General features: G+C 49.3%; 1 protein-coding gene across 1 annotated transcript in view; it reads left to right on the forward strand.

Moving 5' to 3' along the window:
* Positions 1 to 4,066: 4,066 nt before the first annotated feature.
* DIPK2B (divergent protein kinase domain 2B) overlaps positions 4,067 to 19,368 on the forward strand; it is a 16,652-nt gene continuing 1,350 nt past the window's right edge. The window contains exons 1-4 of the mRNA XM_057378222.1: positions 4,067 to 4,442; positions 9,627 to 9,891; positions 16,253 to 16,426; positions 18,026 to 18,314. Coding sequence (XP_057234205.1) covers positions 4,219 to 4,442; positions 9,627 to 9,891; positions 16,253 to 16,426; positions 18,026 to 18,314 — 952 coding nt within the window. The 5' untranslated portion in view covers positions 4,067 to 4,218. The remainder of the gene's footprint in view (positions 4,443 to 9,626; positions 9,892 to 16,252; positions 16,427 to 18,025; positions 18,315 to 19,368) is intronic.

A 19,368-nucleotide genomic window follows, 5' to 3' on the forward strand; every position in this document is an offset into this window, starting at 1 on the left:
GTCAAGCTGCTCTAGCTATTCATCCACAAATCCAGCCTGAACTGGGATTGAAGYGACAAGCAGTTTGATACCAAACTGGTACTTTGTACTGGTTATTTGGCAATAGTTTAATGATGTGATTAATGAAAAATACTATTAAGAATAATCATGCTGCACCACACCCTGAGCTGATTTCCATCCTGTCCTGCAAAGCCGCTCTGTATGGCAGCCAAGGTCTTATCCGGGCCCTGCAGGCAGCAAGACCCAGGCAGGGCTTACTGAGGACCTCAGGAAGAGCAGGAGCCTCTCCTCTTCCAGCARAACTTTGATTTTTCCTATCTATTCTTTCCTTTCTGTGCGTGGCAGYGAGATGCAGCCCTCCCGCAACCCGCCCAGCAATGCCCTGTTGCTCAGCAACCCCACACTGAGCTGAGAAGGCCCTTTTGCAAACTTGGGCTGAAGAGGAAGATGAGATGCTGTGACACCCAAAACCTGCTGTTTAGCTTGGCCAAGCAGCAAAATCCCTGTGAGCAGATGCAGGTCAACAACAGCAAACACCCTGGTGGCAGTGTCAGCACTGCACCTTCTGATCCTCTGCATCTGSGCTGTTTTCAAACACTTAGTGGTGATTATCCCAAATTATTTCATTAATTTTARCTAATTAAAAAGCTCTCCTGCTCTGCAAAGTCATTTCCAGTATCCCAGGTAGATCCAGAGTGTGGAACTGGCACCACATTGTGCTCGGAGTGAGCCAGCCAGCAGCCCTGATGAGATGGGAGAGGGAGGATGCAAGGCTCTGTGGGCATGAAACCCACCCCTGGGGGCAGCTGGCATGGATCAGGAAAGATAGAAAATAAACTGGGGTGGAAAGAGACAGTGGRGGACAGCTGGTTTATATTAATGGATTTGGGGAAACTGGGAGGTTTAAGGAAAAGGTGCATTTCATCCTATGATTACTTGGGAAAAACCAGCCTGTGCTCTCCTCATCTCCWCCAGAGCCAGCAGCAAGGGAGGGCAGCTCTCTCCCACCTCGATGAGCAACTGGAGATCACAGCCACACCAACCCAAACCCGCTGTTCTCTGCAGGGACTGGGTGGTTCTGGGACCCAGGAGCTCCACTGCCAATGTGGTTGTGGCCAGAAGTGGGGCTGTGCTCCTGGGTGTGTTTCCACACCCCTCATGGCATGTGTAGAAGGGACACATCAGGGAACAGGGGCTAGAGAAACATTCTGTTGGTAGAAACCACTCCAAAAGCTTTTCTGCAGCTGGTCTGACTTTGATAGGGCAGTACATTAATACTGGTCTTTTTTAGAAATTTTTAGAAATTATAACTTCTAGAACAGTTTTTTCTGTTAGGGCCRTGTTCTCACATGGTTAATGGTGTTGCATAGGAGTCTCTCGTTAAAAGGTTCRTGAAGTTCCCATCAGGTCATTGGGGCCAACCCCTCGTTCCAGCAGACACCTGTGATCCACACCCTGAACATCCCACATCCTGGCACAAGGAGAAGATCTACAAGGCTCCTGCAGACCTRGCTGTTCACTACCTGACCAGAATACCTACATGCCATGTCAACAGAAGGAAAGGAAAACAAATCCAGATTTGACATTACCAGCTGAAGGATCTCAGCAAAACAGAGGCTGCTTTCAGAGGCGCAGCTTCTCTCACAACACTCAGCTCTACGTGGTTTCTCACCTGCCTCTCTGGGCTAATTCAGATGTAGATCTACTCATTTGCAAGCCTTGGGTTTTCAGTGCTGTGAGCATGAATGAGTGTTTCCTACACACATCATCTGTGCTTGGGGGCTGYCCAACCTGAGCAGAAATGTTTGAGGGAAGGAGGGAGCTCAGACCCTGGGGATAAATGCAAATGCCCACAGCAAAGTTGAGGTGGATATGATGGTGCAGTTCCCGTTCTTTGAATAAAAGGTTGCTTTTATAACACTTCAAGGTGGTGCAGGTGTGATGCACTGCACAAAAGCACACTTACACGTGCCGTTCCTCGGGAGGGATAAACATTGCTTTACTTGTGCCTGAACTACACGACAGTGTAAGAACAACACAGACATTGAGGCATCATTAAYAGCACAGAAACCCTGCTGTCCATGTATTAGTTTTTGTGCCAGAGCCGGGGGTTTGCCATGAGAAAGACCCGCTTACCACACCCAGAGGCTGAAAACCTCCCCTTTCCATGGGGCAGCGCAGGTTGAGGCACCAGGAGATGGAACCCTGTGTCTCTGCTCCTAAAATTGCAACAGGGGATGGAAAACAGGAGGAAAGCAATTGAATKAGTAAGGAAACTGAAGGATACGTGTTTTAGGTATTACATAATGAAGACAAAGACAGATTGCTGGGGTGAAATTTTGGTGCCATTTGGGGTAGAGCTCAGCAGGGAGCTGTGAGAACGGGCAATGTTGCAGAGCTAGTGGCAGGAAACAGTGGGCAGGGCTGATCCTTGCAGAGGGGAAAGGAACAGTGCACTGGCAATAGAAAAGGCCAGGGATAAACTTCTGGAAGTGGGAAACAGCTAATATTGGTGTTTAGCTCTGCCTCTGTCTCTTTCCACCAACATATTTCCACTGGAGTATAGGACCAAATGCAATGATGGCTTCATGCAGGGTCATGTGCTGAATGCACTTGCTGGTACATTAGCACTGYCCAGCCCCTCTGCTTTGCAATTTCTTCAGGGTCCATTACATCCCCCTGTCCTCTTAGAAGGGCTCATTATCCTCCTCTGTCTGTGCTGTACCCTTGAGAAAAGCCCTAAATGTCACCATCTCCWCTTTGTGCATAGGGATGCACCAGGAGGAACCTCCCACAAGGGCTTGGAGCTGAGGAGAGAGCCTGGATCTCCCAAGTGCCACAGCTAAAGAACATCTTTGCTTTAAACAGTTGTTTTAGGATCACCCAGCAGCCCCTCCAGAAAGTGAGGCACAGTCACAGAGCCCAGCATGCACCCCTCTGACTCTCATGTCCCATCAGGTTAAATGCCAGAKGTGGATAATAAAAGATGGCTACAATGTACCTTTTCTTCCATTAAAAATGTGCCAGGAAATGGCTTGGCCACTTGGTGGGAATAGTCCTGCTGGAGGGGATAAGAAGTCTCCAAAGCCTCCTTTGGAGTCTGCTCCTCATAACTCCCTTGGTGAGATATGGCCCAGGAGAGCCTCAGGTGCCAATGAAAGCATGACAGCTGGGGACAGGAAAGGACCAAAGCCATTTGTGCTGCCTGGGGCTGGGGTACCACTTGCTCCTTCAAGGTGTGCTTCCTTGGGCCTGAGCAGCAGCCTGCCAGAGCTCCTGGCATAATCCTGTGCCCAGYGCCCAGGCCACAATGGGTAGCCACCAGCTTCCATGACTTCCAAGTCTTTGTCCTAATGAGAACAGCTATTGGTGTGATCACAGTAGTCTCTGAGTGTATTTGAAATCTCTGACATTCTCTTGAGTTAGCCCCCATCCCTTTCTCTASCTTCTTTCCAGTGCCAGGACCATCAAGAAAAGGCATTCAGAAGTACTGAAGTCTCACTGAAAGCCCCATTTTCCAAGAGGGGCTTAGAGGTCAGGAGTTTTGGAAAGCCTCAGGCTTCCTGCTTTCTGTGGCATAAGACACTGTGGTGCTCTCACAATGCTGTTTTCCAGAAACAACACAACGCTGATTCCACCTGACAACATTTCCAGTGCTTTTATGAGAAGGGCAAACCGAGCCAAGAAAGCATCCAAGAAGTCAAGCCACACACCATCACAAATCTCCAGGCATAAAGCAACACCAAGAGTCTGGCTTCTGATCAAATGTGCATTTCTGCCATGCCATTACTCCTTCCAAATCAGCTTTTCACTAAGTGTCCCACATGTGCCCTTTTCTCCAGCGACAGGATATCCTTCATTTGTCTGCACCAGAAGCAGATGAGCACTTCTTCATGTTGTTTTCCAAGTCGGCTGATGCGAGGGTCAGSAGGGGCCAAAGCAGCTGCAACAAGTAAAGGAAAGATAACCATGGCAACCCAAGTTATCTGCATCCTCCATGTATTTCCTTCTCCCCACCCTGCAGCATATCTTTCCCACCCAAGCCTCAGGCCAATAGAACCAGTGACCAGCTGCAGGATGGGGACTGCAGCAGTGTCTCCTGCACCCAGAGTGTGTTGCTGTGTTTCAGGGCTCACCACTGCAGGCTGAAGCAATCAAAAAGAGGCTGAAATCCTAGAGACGGACAACTTGAAAAAGCAGAGCTCTTCGCTACTGTAGATGGGGCACTGGATATGCTGTCTTTGGTCCAGAGTTGCAGATCCATTGATGCTGCTCCTGGTTTTGGCTCTGAGCTGTAACCCCTCCACAGCAGCAACAGCTTCTCCGTCTGTGCCCCACGTCAAACCCAGCTACAGCTTTGGCCGGACGTTCCTGGGACTTGATAAATGCAACGCCTGCATTGGGACATCCATATGCAAGAAGTTCTTTAAAGAGGAAATAAGGTCAGAAACTCAGCAGAGTAATTTTTAAAGTATTCTGTATATCARTTTGAAAGCTGTCTGTTAGAATTTCCAGGTACTTCGATAAACAATGCAGAGAGCAACTTAGCTCCCAGTTGCCATCACAGCACTTAGTGTTTTAATTAATGTGTGTAAGATGATGCTTTGTCTCTTTTCTTTTAAAGMAAACATGATCAGAATTCAGCCCTGAACTATAACTTGAAAGCAGGAGTAAGAGGCACAAATTTCTGCCTAGAGAGCGGCTCTGAAAAAATTCAAGWGCTGGGGGAAGAAGGGAAGAGGAAAGGAAGGAATCAGCTTGTTTAGAAGTACTGGAAATATTATGAGCAACAATCTAAAGGCAAAAGAGGGTTTAGCTTTGTGTGCTCCCAACAGACTATGTTAACTACAAACATATAAACATGCCATATAATTTTGTGCCAGGTGCAACAACGTGAATGTGCAGAATTTCACGTGCATTTTGACTAAGATCAAAAGTGATCCAAAACTGCCTGAGGCATGAGGACTTCTGCACATGATGTTACCCACACGTTTGAAAATAGCACGTGGCAAAATTACCGGTACATTTTGGGGAGATTTGTGTGWGAACTTGAAGGCAGAAATTGCATCTGCCTCGCTGTTGATGAGACACACACTGTCCAAGAGATCATCAGACCAATCCAATCATTTTTAGGCTCAAAAGTTGAGTRTATMTGACGACAGCAGRGAAAATGTTGCCAGTTGTATTGAGGAGAAAGTTARAGGCAGTGCTYGRCAGAGGAAGGGTTTATTGGGTCTGATATGATTTATAGAGCCATATGCACTTTCTTTTATAGATATAAAAGCCTGGGGGAGAAGAAATGATTATAGTAAAATTGTATTTTTAATGCTATAATGTAAGTARTATAGTATTAGACAAATCACCATTTTTATCTTAAACTATCCTATAAAACKCAGCATAGTAAAACCATAATGTTTTGTCTGGGATGGACTTGTAATACCAGATATCCATCCTTCCCCCACTGCTGCTGGAAAAAGCCAGTTTTGCTCAGCCAGAGTGCTACTTGCTGTTGCACATTGGGGGTCCTGGTCCTTTCACTTTGCCCTTTCCACCTCCACAGTGCCAGAGCGGGCAGTGAGGTTTGCAGGGCTGAGTGCTGGGGTTCTCTCACCCCAGCCTGGACTCCCATCCCAAAACGCAGCCCGGGTTTGCAGTCAGCTGAGCTTGAGGGGCTTGTGTGGGTCTGCAGGTGCATTCAGGGTAGTGCCTACTTTGCATTTTGTTCCCTGGAGCAGGATGGCACCGTAGCTGGCTCCTGCCCCTGTCCCAATTTGCTGCATCCCCTTTGCTGCTCAGCTGTGTGGGGTTTTTTTTGTTTTTTTTTTTTTTTTTCTGCAGCTCCCTTTTGGTTACTCCCTCTTGGCCAGTGGGGAGGTTGGGGCTGTGCAGGTTCCCTCAGCCCTGCCAAAAACAGCAGCAGTGCCTCTGGCTGTGGGGTTCCAGCTGCACGGAGCCCCARGCTGTGGGGAGAGGCGCTACGTGAGCCACAGCAGCAGAGCTCGCGCTGCCTTTCCTTCAGGGGGCAGTGGGAACAGGGTGTGGGGCATCCCACTGGGGTCCATGAGTGCAGAGCCACAAACCTATGGGAACACAGTGTTTTTGCCCCCAGGGAGGACAGAGGGGCTCCCTGAGCCAGACACTTCTCTTTCTCTCCCACCAGCCCRCAATCGGCTTCCCACAAATTGGTGATAACGTGCAGTTCTGCTCTGAGTGCTTTGGGAAGGGGAACTTAAAAATGTTCTCCTGAGCAGTCACTCAGCTTCAGGCTCTCCTTTACATGGGTAAAACTTGTTCTCCCACTTGATTTCTTGAAAAACTGGGYGTTTTTTTGGCAAGTGGGAGGTTAAAATAGGGAAATTTCAGCGGTGCTTACGCTCTTTGATCCACCCTCATGTACCTTTCCACATGTTCGCAAAGGTGGATGGCACTTGGGTTTCTCTGTGTTAATTCACATTAGAACATACTTCATTAATTCTTCATAATTTCTGGGAGCTCTGACATGCATTCACTGTAAGAAGATGTGGGTTTTGTTCCCAGAATGACTGGTGACTCATCCCATGCTCTAATGTTCTATACTTCCCTTATCTTTGCCCAACTTCATCCATCTGTAAATGAGAATACCAAGCCTGCCTACCAACTGTATGGAGAGCAGAGTGCAGTGAAAGTTTTTGTAAAATATTGGATTTTCAAAACAYCACAGAACTGGTCTGACCAAAACTATTCACAGACTCGTGCCAATGCTGAGCATTGGCCAAAAATAACAGGAAAGAAACCTGAAAAAGCTGGAATGCTTCAATTTGATGGGGGTTTTCATGGCATTTCTTTTTTTTTTTTTTTTTTTTNTTGTTTTGTTTTGTTTTGTTTTGTTTTAAGGCTTGACTTACTTTTTTTTAATGTAAAATTACAAAGGCAAGCAAGCAAATTATTTTGGCTGAAACAAAATATTTCATTTGAATCAGGAAAAAAAAGGAAAACCAAGTTTGGATTTCTTCAGCATTTAGTTCTGGGTTGATCTAAAACCTTCAATCTGTGACTCACTTATTCACTTAGATCTTACTGAAGGTCTCAGAGCATTAAAAACTTCACATGAGAGGGAGTTGTTACAGCACAASTTGATGATGAATCTTGAAAGTATCTAGCACATGTGCCAGGCCAGCCCTGCGCTGCCCAGAAATGCTGCCAAATACAGACTTGCTGCAGCCCATGCCGGGTTCCCAGGCCAGTGTGGCTCTCCCCCAAGAGCTCTGCAGAGGAAATCACTCCATCCACCCTCAAATTAATGCTCAGCCCTGGATTTCGCATATCCATGGGCTGCTTGCATGCAGGAGGTGGCACTTGCCTGCTCTCTGCCTGATGTGAGCTCCCCTGCACACACAAGCTCACGTCAAGTCACGGGGCATATTTGAGCTTAACTTTAATTTAAAAAAAAAAAAAAAAAAAAGGAAAGAAAGAGAAGCCCAGCCCAGAGCCATCTCTTCCCTGTACGTGCCTGGCACGCTGTGCCCGCTTAGCAGATTAGGCACTGGGAGGGGTTCTGATGCACAACAATCACAGCAAGGCACACCAGTTATTATTCTCTTTTCTTTAGTCCTAGCTCAAAACCAGACAAAACCACCAAACCCAAACAGGGTGTTTGTTATCATRTCAGGTGCCTTAATTGTGAGGAATCTTCAGTTTCATATTAGGTTATACACCCAAAGAGCTGAAATGCTGTAAAATCCACCAAGCTGTTCACACATGGGGCTGGACTCCCCCAAGTCTGGTCAGCCTCCACAGTAAATTTTTGGAAGGAGGCACATGGCAAGAATTGAAAGCCAAAGGGGAAGCACCAGGCTCTCCCCCACCCTGGGCACCCATGCTTGCCCCAGGGCTGACCTGCACAGGGTCTGTGGTGGAGAAGGGGAGCGAGATGCTGCCTTCAGCAGGGATCATCTGATCAGTCTCTGATTGCAGATGGTGGCTCATGTCACTGAGTCAGTTATTTGCCTGAAATCACACAAAATTGGTGTTCCCCCCCCCCCCCCAAATTTCTCTGTGCCTATTTCCCAAATGGAAGCTGAAAGAAAAAAAACAGCTTAATTTTTCAGACTTGTCTTTTCACGTAACTTCAGCTAGGCTAATCCTGCAGGGAACCTCTCCTGTTTCACTTCTGAGCTGCCGGCTTTAATTTACAGTGAGATTAAATTAGGATGAGCTTTCCTACGCACTTGGGTGAGGAGCTTAGGGCAGGAGGGTTCAGAGGCAACGAGGACAGGACATTGGCCACACCAAAGGTCAGAGCTGGGCCATTTTCCAAGAGCCRGTTACAGTCACCCTCCCCAAACAGGCACTGYGCTCCTCAGCTCTGGCATGTGCAACGYGAGTGTGGGCAGGGCTGAGGGGGCTGCAGAAACAAAAAAAAATTACCTAATTACCCAGCCCATCTGCTCCCCTGCTGTGCTTGTGTAGGGGGAGCAAACCAGTGCGAGATCTCCATGGCTACAGCGGCACTGCACACCCAGGGCACACGCACCCCGTCCCCCCATCCCACCCCAAACTCTGCTGCTGTTGGGGCGCTCACTCATCCCAGCTGCTGGAATGCTGGCAGAGATACGTGGACCCCAGTACTGAGCAAAGCCACCACCTCAAAACAAGAGGTCATTTTGATATTCCCAAATATCAAATTTGTTGACAATTTTGGCAATTTGTTGTGAGGAGGTTTTAATATCAGGTGGGTCCTTTAAAGTGTCAAGTACTCCYTTTTTGGGACCCCCTTCTCTAGGATTAAAGAAATTAAGAAACACTGGGAATTCTTTGTGAATCAAAACCCTGCAACCCTCTCCTTTTCCTCCCTCCCTCTACTCAAAAGTCCCCATTTGGGTATTTTACCCTTCGCTCCACAGCACCACAAGGGATGGTTTAAGTGGGAAGCGAAGAAGGACTTTTTTACCAAAACACCTTTCCTCCTCTGATGGTTTCAGCCTGCTCACCTCACTCCAATGCCTGGGGCTGCCCTGCTGGGGTCTCTTGGGGTCTCTTGGCCTCTGCCCGGCGATGGCAGGAAAGCCCCGGGGCTGGTCTGGAGCAGCTCAGCCATGAAGGAAGGGCCTGGGATTGTCCTGGAGCAGCTCAGACATGGCAGAAAGGCTCTGGGGCCAGCCTGGAGCAGCTCGGAGATGGCAGGAGGGCCCTGGGGCTGGTCTGGAGCAGCCCGGCCATGGCAGAAAGGCTCTGGGGCTATCCTGGAGCAGCTCAGACATGGCAGGAAAGCTGTGGGGCCAGCCTGGAGCAGCTCAGAGATGACAGGAGGGCCCTGGGGCTGGTCTGGAGCAGCCCGGCCATGGCAGAAAGGCCCTGAGCTGGCCTGGAGTAGCCTGGAGATGACAGGAAGGCCATGGGGTCTATCCTGGAGAAGCTCGGCCATGGCAGAAAGGCTCTGGGCTGGCCTGGAGCAGCTCAGAATGGCAGGAAGGCCCTGAGCTGGCCTGGAGTAGCTTGGAGATGACAGGAAGGCCATGGGGGAGCAGCTCAGCCATGGCAGGAAGGTCCTGGGCCTGGCCTGGAGCAGTTCGGCGGGGCGGGCACTGCACAGGTATCCGTGCAGCCGTTAACCCGCTCTCCGTGGGGCTCTCGTTTTGGTTTGGCAGGTTTGACACCTGGCTTTCTTCTCATTTAAAGCTGCCCCCCAGCTCCCTGCTCAGYTACTCGGGCAACTACACGGACGATGCCAAGAGCTGGCGGCTGGTGGACATCACCCGGCTGACCTCCAAGTACCAGCACGACCGGGCCGACAAGCGCATCTGCACCTCGCTGCTCAAGACCAAGACGTGCAGCCTGGAGCGCGCCCTGCGCCGCACCCAGCGCTTCCAGAAGTGGCTGCGGGCCAAGCGCCTCACCCCCGACCTGGTCCAGGTCTGTGTCCCGGGCCTCCAGCGCCCCACCACAGCCCGGGGAGTGGAGGGCAGAGCGGTCCCGTGTGGTTTAGGGCAGTGAAAAGGGTCTGAAGGGGGTGTGGTTGCAGCTTGCTGGATGGAGGGTGARTTTGGGTGGTGGCTGGTGCTCTTCCTCCTGCCTGGTCAATGGAGATGGGGCTGCCCTGTGTGCTCCCAGCCAAGGCCACTTGCCAAAGGGGAGAAGTAAAATGATGCCTTAGTGGGAGCAAAAGTGCCACAGGTGAGGGCCAAGCCCTCCCAGACACAGGCACTGCCATGGCACAGCCTGTCCAAGCTGGGATGGGCTCAGCCCCAGTGAGGAGAGCACCAGCTCCTGCTCTTGGTGCAGGCTGAGGGTGAAGTCCTRTGGAAAGCGACAGGATCAGGTGGTTTCAGGCACAGGGGTGACAACGGGCTGTGCACAAAAACGTGTTAACAGCTCCAGTGGGGAAACTGCTGAAATTTTTTTTTCTGGTTTTTCATCACGTTTCAGTATTTTGTGGGTTTTTTGGGTATTTGTGGTCGTAAAGTTGTACCCAAGAGGGCAGCCAATGCCTTGAGACTGATTTTATTTTGGGCCAGGGACCAAGTCAGCGTGGGCCTCTCTTTCTCGAGGCTGGCAGGACCAGGGGCACGGGCACTCAGAGCCAGAGCCTCGATTACTCATTCTCCTGCCATCCACAGCAAATGAGCTCAGGCTCAAAGCAGCACACTGCCCTTTCTGCCGCAGTCCTGGGGTGTCACAGGCCAGGACACGAGCACCRTGTGTGTGGGTCACCACCACCAGGTAGATGGGCAGCTATGTCCCGGGACATCCCCCTCACTCCACCCAAACTGCAGCAAAACATTGCAAAAACCATGGCAACAGGGCAGGGGCCAGGCTGGGGGGTGGATATACAGATGCTGAGAGGCAAAGAAGGATTATTCCAGTACTTGTCCCCCCTTTCAAGAGAGAAGTGATAGTGACAAGGAAACTTTCATATTTTTTGTCTATAAAGGCAGCTGCCTGTTGCATCCATTCAGCTTTGGTGAGTGCTAGAGCTGTGCTGCTTTACTCCTTCCTCTTCTGTTTCCCTGGGAGCAGCACAYCTGAGAGAGASAGGGAGGGATCTGCTGGGATGATGTCTGTRCTGCACTAGAAAGGACTCACCCAAATCAGGGACAGGTCTGCTCAGCAGGTCATGCTGAAGGCAGAACCCYCCCTTCCAGGTGGCACATGCCTGACAGGGAGAGCTGTTTTGGAGCAAAGCTACACTGTGGTTTGTCTCCCTCACTAGGGAGAGGGGTCAATGTCTCWCTTCCTCTCAGAGCATCCCTCACCTGAGCCTGTGGGGAGGGACAGCTCCTCAGGCTGGYAGGCAGCAGCTGCCCAGGCACATGCTGGCCACCCCTGTTCCTCCAGGCAGACCTGCAGTAGCTGGCAGGAGGGTGATTTGGGCTGCCACATCCTCCAGCCTCGCTGGGGTGTCCCCAGTGTTGGTGTCAAACTGTGCTCCCTCCAGCCCCAGCAGTGCTGAGGGACAGGGAAGGAAYTGAGAGCTTGAAACTTCCATTTGCTGAGCTGGGTGAAAGAGTAACTGGAGAAATGTGGCTCTGTGATATCTCAGACCTGCTGCAAAGTTAAATCATCAGCTGAGACCAAATCCTTCTCCTTAAAAGGCTCTTCATGTGCTCCAGTTTTCCCTACCCCGTCCCCTCGGAGTCTGAAATCCCAGCTGAGCTGGCTGGGTGGCACAAGAGCACACACACACACACACACACATACAAGGATGCACAAGAGCACACACAGCAGAGACCCTGGCTGGGACACCCTGCCATCACACCTATCCAGTTTCTCCCAGGAGCTTGAATTTCCCTGTGGGAAGCTGAGCTGATGCCGGGGCACCTCTGAAGTGAGTTCAGGGCCAGCCTGGGGGAACGTGYGCAGTGACAAACTCCCTGGGACATTTCATCAGCCCCAGCAGCTCTTTAGTTGGAAAGGGCAGASGAGGCTGCAGGGAGGCCCAGACCTTTGCACACCAGCCTCAGGATTGCTCTGCTCATGTTTTCAAGGTCCTTCAGTTCTGTAAATCAATCAGAGAAACAAAAAATGGAATATAAATCCYTCCTAACAGCATATAGATTTGAATATACAGAGAAACATAGTGATCCAGACACCCTGGGACCGACTTCCCCACCACCAAATTTCAGCAGCAATCAGTTTTTAAGGTCAGGGATGTGCTCTGTGAAATGGCTTCTGATCTTACAATGGTTTAAATGAGAAAACAGACAGTAACAGCAACATTTCAGWCATGCTGTGTGTGAGTCTAAATGTAATACACTCCCCTCCCTGTCCCACTGGTTGACCACCACAGCTTATAACATGACCTCTCCGGTCCATCCAGCCCCACAGAGATGGGGATCCCCTTCCTCCCAGTGTAAACCAGTGCCTCTGTCTGCCCCCARCCCCTCTGCAGTGTTTGCTGGCCAGACGTGTGTTGGCAACCCAGCCTGAGCCACTGGAGAGGAGTTTTTGGGGGTGCCGTGTGTCACTGCAAACACTAACCTGAAGCACTGCTCTCGTGGCTTTATTTTACCACTCTCCTTCTTTTCAGAAGTGTAAACAGCACCCCTCTCTCAATGCCYGGCACGATGTACACCCTGCTTCACAGAGATGCAGTCTCACAGCAGGGCTTGTTCTCCCTTCCCTGCAGTTTATCTCACACAGTAGCACTGGGACACAGCTCACGGGCCCAGGTAATTCTGTCTGATAGACAGAGCATCATGACAAACCATAACGTGCCTGAATCAGAATGACAGACCATGGAGTAATGTTTATCCACTTTRCACTGCCTGCCCTGCCTGCCCAGCCATCAGCTGAGCCGCCTGCCACAGTGATTATTTCACCCACCACGATGAAAATCTTTATTGGATGCAGCAAAGTCTTCAGTCTTAGAACCCAGCATGCCTCAGAGATGAGCAGGACTCAGCTTGGGGCTCGGCCGCCCCAGCCACCCGCTGCTTAGCCCAGGAGCTCATCACCTCAAACCACACCAGGTGCTTTCCTGCTGGAGGGGCAACAAAGCAGGCTGGTTTCAGCACAGATCACCCACAGGGCTAATTTACARTTCTGTCTACAAAGCACAGCCTGGAAAATGCTGAAGGTAGACAGAGGGAAGCAGTACCGAGGTGAAAAGCCACCATCTGCAGCCCCTCTCTCTAGGATGGGCTGTTTGAAACTACTGACCAGCAGCTACTGAGCAGCACCTTGTCCTGCCTGCAGCAGATCCACYGGCACCCTGGATATTTGGCCTCTGAGTCCAGTCCACATCTGTGTTGGAGCACATGGGTAGCAGCTCACTGACCTGTCAGTTTGCTCATCTTAGGGAGGGATGGGCACTGTGGGGCTCCCAGAGCTGCCTCCCAGAGCTGCTGCTTCCCAGACCTGGTACCTCATCACTGGAGACTTCCACCTGCTGGCAGGGGGGATGAGCTTCTCAGAGCATCCTTACCTTCCTTCTTTTGTGAGTGAAGGAAAGCCTTGGATTCACATGGCCAGCTGTGGGTGCTTTGACACCTTCTTCCAAGTGTTTCCTCCTGGAGCCAACCCCAAACCTGGCAGTTTGGTGAAGCTACACCCAGGTGGTGGCTCCTAGGGCAGGAGGCAGCCATGCTCCTGACCTGGGCCATCCCTCCTTGGGCTGATTGAAGAGAAYGCAGAGCAAGAACTTGTCCTCCACAAGTTGTGTTTACATCCAAGTGAATTCTGGGTGTGTCTGCACTACATACGCATATTTATGAACACATGGAGTTTAAAATTCACCATATACTGCATAGTAGGGGTTAAAAAAATCACAGGTKAGTTCAGGCTTTGCAGGAAGTACCCACTATCAGATACAGAAGTGTGGGTGTTTAATCAAAGTAATTGAGAAGCTTTCCATACCAATCACAAACAATGTGTCAGGTTGTCTGTCAGGTCTTTTTCTCCGGGGTGATAAGTCTCTGCAAAGGACTTAAAATATTCTCAGATAAATCKGTATCTCCAGTGTTTCGAGTATGTGCTCCTCATAATTTTCTTCTATTGACTGTTTTTGTCAGTCTATTTTACAACTCCAGCTCCTTTTTTGCTGTAGAGATGTTTCCCTCAGTCTTTAGGAAGGTGAGACCCTTGCACTGAAACAGTCAAGCACATGCAGAGCTTTACTTTGTTGACCATCTCTGCCGAAATCCAAAGGCTCCATTGCCCAGTTTTTGTGCATCAGAGCTTCATTAAAGGGTAGAAAGCTGCACCAATGTTCGATACAAAGATGTCATCACCCAGCCCTGCTCCTGTGCTCCCACACATCCCCTGGTGTGCTGGAGACAGCTCCCCAGGAATCCAGCAGCCGTGAGCACCACGAGCAGCGTGTGCCCACATCTGTGTTAAGAGGATGAGCTCTGACCTCAGAAAAATCCCAATTACACCCCCTCTGACTTCTCTGCTGCTGTGATTTATGTTCCCACTATGTACTCTCCGGGATGTCAGCTTTTGCATTGCAGACTCCTGGAGGCAGCAAGGCTTTCTAACTTCAGCTGCAAATATTTGCACACACACAGAGCTGCAAGAGACTTTCTCCAGCGTTTATCTCTCTCTTAACACAGCTCTGTTCTGCTCATTTTTTCTCACTTCTGCTCCAAAGGGAAAGTGACAGAGTCAGCCACAACATTCCTGCAAGTGCTGCAAGACAGAAATCCATAACCATCCCTCCCCTGCACCCCTTCTATGATTTTAGACAATTAATTGAAAAATATTTCCTTGATAAGCCTACACCAGAAGAGAGAAGTGTATGAAGACTTGCAGCTGGAACTGAGTAGAATTATATTTGACAAATGTTTTATTCTTTTTGGAGAAAAAAGTTTTTTGGTTGTTGCAAAACAGCACTTCAGTTTAGGTTAAGTTTCTCAGGTRGTTTTGACCTGCTATTGGCATTTAGGACTTGTTTTGTGTAACTGATGGCCAAGGAAGAAGTGTTTGGGATCTCACTGAGGCAAACGGGGATACAGAGGAGACATGGAACATCCACTCCCTGCTTTCCACCTCCAACTGGGAAAGTGTCATCCTTGTCTTTTCCATGTTCCTTTATTTCTTTGTCAGGGCTGGGTAATTCAGTGTTTTCTGCCAAATGAACAGCTCGCACAGGAAGGGCTGAGAGGSCCCTACCTCAGAGTTTCCAAATGACCTGGGGAGATGCTGCGTCAAATCTTTGCTCTCAGCGTGAAGGACGGCGGGGAGCAACGTGAGCTCCACTGCCCTTTCCTCTGAAGCATATCTCCCAACCATCAAATTATAAACAAAATACAAAGGAGTAAATTTGGCTATTGGGACAATTTTTAACAAACAGACGAAAAAAAAACCGTGATTCCCTTCCCCAGCAGAGGCAGGGCAGGGCAGTGCTTCTGTGCCACTGTGGGCAACCCTCCATACATCCTCTCTCCTTGGTTATTAAGGAAAGCTAGCTGAAACATTTTAAAAGGCTATTTTTTTTGACTATGAAGGTATAAATTTCTATCCCATTTATCCCATCCATAGATTGCTCATTCAATWTTAAAAGCCAAACCTCTGAATCTGAAGGGTGAAATAGAGTAATAACTGACTCCATTAGGCCAACGGTTGTCTATTTGTTGCTAACATTTACAAAAAATAAGCAGAGCCTATTTGGTTTTGATAGTTAATGCATGAGTTTATCAGAGAGAGAACATATCCTGTGCTTACACTCACACACAATGTTTATTTACATTCTTAAAGCATGTTTACTGACCTTAGCAAATAGTATTTCCAAGAAAGCTGCTCACAGGTTAAGCAAATAGCGAAGTGATCCCAAGATTATTTAATGAGGGAAGTGACTCACTGTCCTAACAACTGGAGGGCCTCCACCAGGGATGCCAGGGCTGGAAACCCGGGCTGAGGGAGGAGTCCCACAGTGTGGAGCCATGCAGTCAGGGGAACATGAGGTTTTCAGAGCCCAGGAATGGGGGCCATTCTTGAAACCTGAGTTGTGAACTGGCATTTTTGGATGGCGTGGGTCTTTTCTTGGGAGGGTTTTGCTGTTGAGATACAGGTTTTTTTCTAGGAGGATTTTGCTGCTGGGATCCGGGACTCTTCCTAGCAGGATTTTGCTGCTGGAATCCAGATCTTTTCCTAGCAGGATTTTGCTGCTGGGATCCGGGACTCTTCCTAGCAGGATTTTGCTGCTGCGATCCCCGTGTGCCCATATCCTTGGGAGCTGTGCCGCAGCAGTTCCTGTACCCCCAGCATGATCCAGGCACATCCCAACACCTCAGGCTGGAATTAGACACCCTTGCCATGTGTCCCCCTCTGACAGGGCCTGTCCAGCCCGATGCTGCGCTGCCCATCCCAGCGCCTCCTGGACAGGATCGTGCGGCGCTACGCGGAGGTGCCGGATGCCGGCAGCATCTACATGGATCACCTGACGGACCGGGACAAGCTGCGCCTGCTCTACACCCTGGCAGTGAACTCACACCCCATCCTGCTGCAGGTACGTGCCACCCTGCCCCAGCTTCAAACAGCACCCCACAATCCATGGCAAGCCARCCCTGGCACACATCCCCAGGAACAGAGGAGTCCCAGCCCTGGCTTTTGTCACACTCTCTGGCCTTCAAAAAGTGTGTTTCTTCTATGGGTTTAGGTGGTTGAAATCAGGCAGACTCATGAGGTGCTTCCTGTATCAATCTGTGAAGCTGTGGACAGATAGGGATGCCCAGCCCCTTAAATAAATGAGAACCCAGGCAGATTATTGCACGAGAGCCAGGTGAAAGCCAAGGTTTTACACATCCCCAATACCTCAAAGTGTAAGGTTTGCATTGCTAATGCATTACCTAAAATCACAGCCTGTTTATGAAAGATAAAGAGCATGATTTCACATGCTCCATGTGCCAGGGCTGTGCTTTTCCATTTGTGTGCTGCTGGTAACTGGCTCTGGGTTTCAGAACTCTTGAGTTTGAAGGCTGTGATCTGGGAGGCCTCACACCCCTCCCCTGGACCCTTTCTGGCCTGACTGGCATGCTGCTCCTCTCTTCCCTTCTATCTCCAAGGGAATACCCTCACCTTTCCCCAACCCATCTTTAGTCCTCATTGGTGCTTCTTGAAGCTCTTCATGATTCCACAAAAGAAAAGAGGCGGTGGCAGCATCATCCATCTCTGGCCCCAGGCCACCACTGCACTCAGCAGCTCAGAGGGCTCTGCATGGTGGGGAATGGTGCTCTGGGATGCTCCTGTAGACCTTTCAGCCACCCCAGTTATGGGTCACTGGGACATGAAGCTGTGGCCCTTAGCACTCTGAAGACATGGGAATGCAGCTGAAAGAAGTGATAAAAATATGCCAGAGAGAAAAGGCTGGATTTTACATGGTTTCCCAAACTGTCTTCACAGCAGAAGGGAGAAACAACCTTAAACACATAACTGGATGAGTTCATAATGCCTTGGCARGGTCTGAGGAGCTGGGCAGACAGATAGGTTTCAATGTAAATGACAGAAAGCTTTGTGTTGSCATAGCTCAGCAGTCACAGAGTTGGTATATCACCCCACCTGGGATAACCATGCTGCTGGCATGAGCTTCAGGGATGCAGGGAGCCCAGCCCAGGTGTCCCTGCTGGAGGAAACACCCACCACTTCTGCCCCTGGGACTGCAAATCTCTTTCAAAAGAGCCTGGCAGTTCTCACTAATTAGCAAAAACTGCTTTAGCCCCACCTCAACTCCAAGCTGTGACTTCATCTGTTCAGTGCTCATGAGGGACCCATCAAAGACACCTAAAATTAGCTGTTCTGTGGCTAAAATTTTCATGAATCTGAAACCTATTATTATCTTGGGCTTTCCAGTTAGTCTCTCTTACAGAGTAAGAGATTCTTCCTCCATTACAAAAAAAAAAAGGACTAAAAGAAACAAAATGCATCATAACTCCTCCAGGATGGGGTAGTAAGTACCGTTCCCAGCTGCTGAGGCCAGATTGGGGTGACGAAGGGTTACAGGCTGAAATGAAAACACAACCCTGCTGCTTGGAGAGATCACTGAGTAGGGAGGTGGGTCCACGGGCAGAGGGCAGAGGTAAATCCCCCCCATTCCCACTTTCTCTGGCAGATCTTCCCTGATGTGGAGGGCTGGCCCTTCCCGCGCTACCTGGGCTCCTGTGGGCGCCTGGTGGTCAGCGCCAGCACCCGGCCCCTGCGCGACTTCTACGGCGCGGCGCCCGAGGTGGCCGCGGACCTGGCCCTGCAGCTGCTGGCCGTGCTGCGCTCCATGGGCTCCAACGACCTCAACTACTTCTTCTACTTCACCCACGTGGACGCTGGCACCTTCGGCGTGTTCAGCAACGGGCATCTGTTCATCCGGGATGCCAGCACGCTGGGCATCATCGACAAGGAGGAAGGTACTCAGCAGGCTCCGTGGCCGCGCATCTGTCACGGGAGGGCTCAGGAGGCAAACAAACCTTTCCCCTTCTACCCTTGGCTATGCTGCTGGTTGGGCTTTTTTTTTTTTTTTTTTTTTTTTCATTAATCAAACACCACTTAGTAAATTAAATAATGAGAAGTCCACAGAGAGATTAACCATCAGCAGCTCCGGCTATCCTGGCTCTGAGTCAGGAAGGCAATGGGTGTTTTGTTTGCTCAGTCGGTGGTTTGGTGACCACTCTCCAGCTGGCAGCAGATTTCAGTGTGCACAGTGTGCTGAATGCTCTCATTTGAAATCTTCCTTGAAAACTTTTGCCACAAAAATGTCAAAATTTGCAAGCAGAAATGTCATAATTTCATTCATTTTAAGTATTGGGTCAAACTGAACCTTTTTTTATGTGCATTTATCTCATTGACTAATAATGGTTATTATTACTATTATTATTATTATTATTATTATTATTATTATTATTATTATTATTATTATTATTATAACAATTGCAACAAAATCTTTGTTACTTTGTTACAAAACTTTTTTGTCACTTTTACATAAAATCAAGGGTTAATATTCACTTTTCACAGGTTACATTTGTCTGCCCCTGGAAGTAGGACTAGTCAAAGACTATTCTTCCAATAATTTAWCAGTTTCATTTTGAATATTCAGATTCTCACAAGGTCTTTCATCAGCTCCTGCATTCAGCTGAGCGGGTCTCAAATATTCAGAAGCAGCTGTCAGAAAATTTTCCACTGGGTTTCCTTTTCTTGTCCTAACAGCTATTACTGTTAACTTGGCTCCTGCTAGATGAGCTGTAGCTGCAACATAATGATTTTGGTTAACATGGAAAAAGTTACAGGTCTGGCTATTTGTGGCAGTTTTTGTAGGAACTCCACATTTTAGGTTTGTACTCCAATTCTCATTTTTTCTGCATCAGCTTGACTTGACAGACTCCTCTCCAGTTCTTCTGAGAGTCTGTGTCATTGAGAAAAATATCCATATTTCAGGAGTGAGAAAATTGGCTCATACACAGCTAC

Source organism: Malurus melanocephalus, unplaced genomic scaffold (assembly GCF_030028575.1).
Source record: "Malurus melanocephalus ecotype Western Australia unplaced genomic scaffold, MMel_1.1 scaffold_348, whole genome shotgun sequence".
NCBI lineage: Eukaryota > Metazoa > Chordata > Aves > Passeriformes > Maluridae > Malurus > Malurus melanocephalus.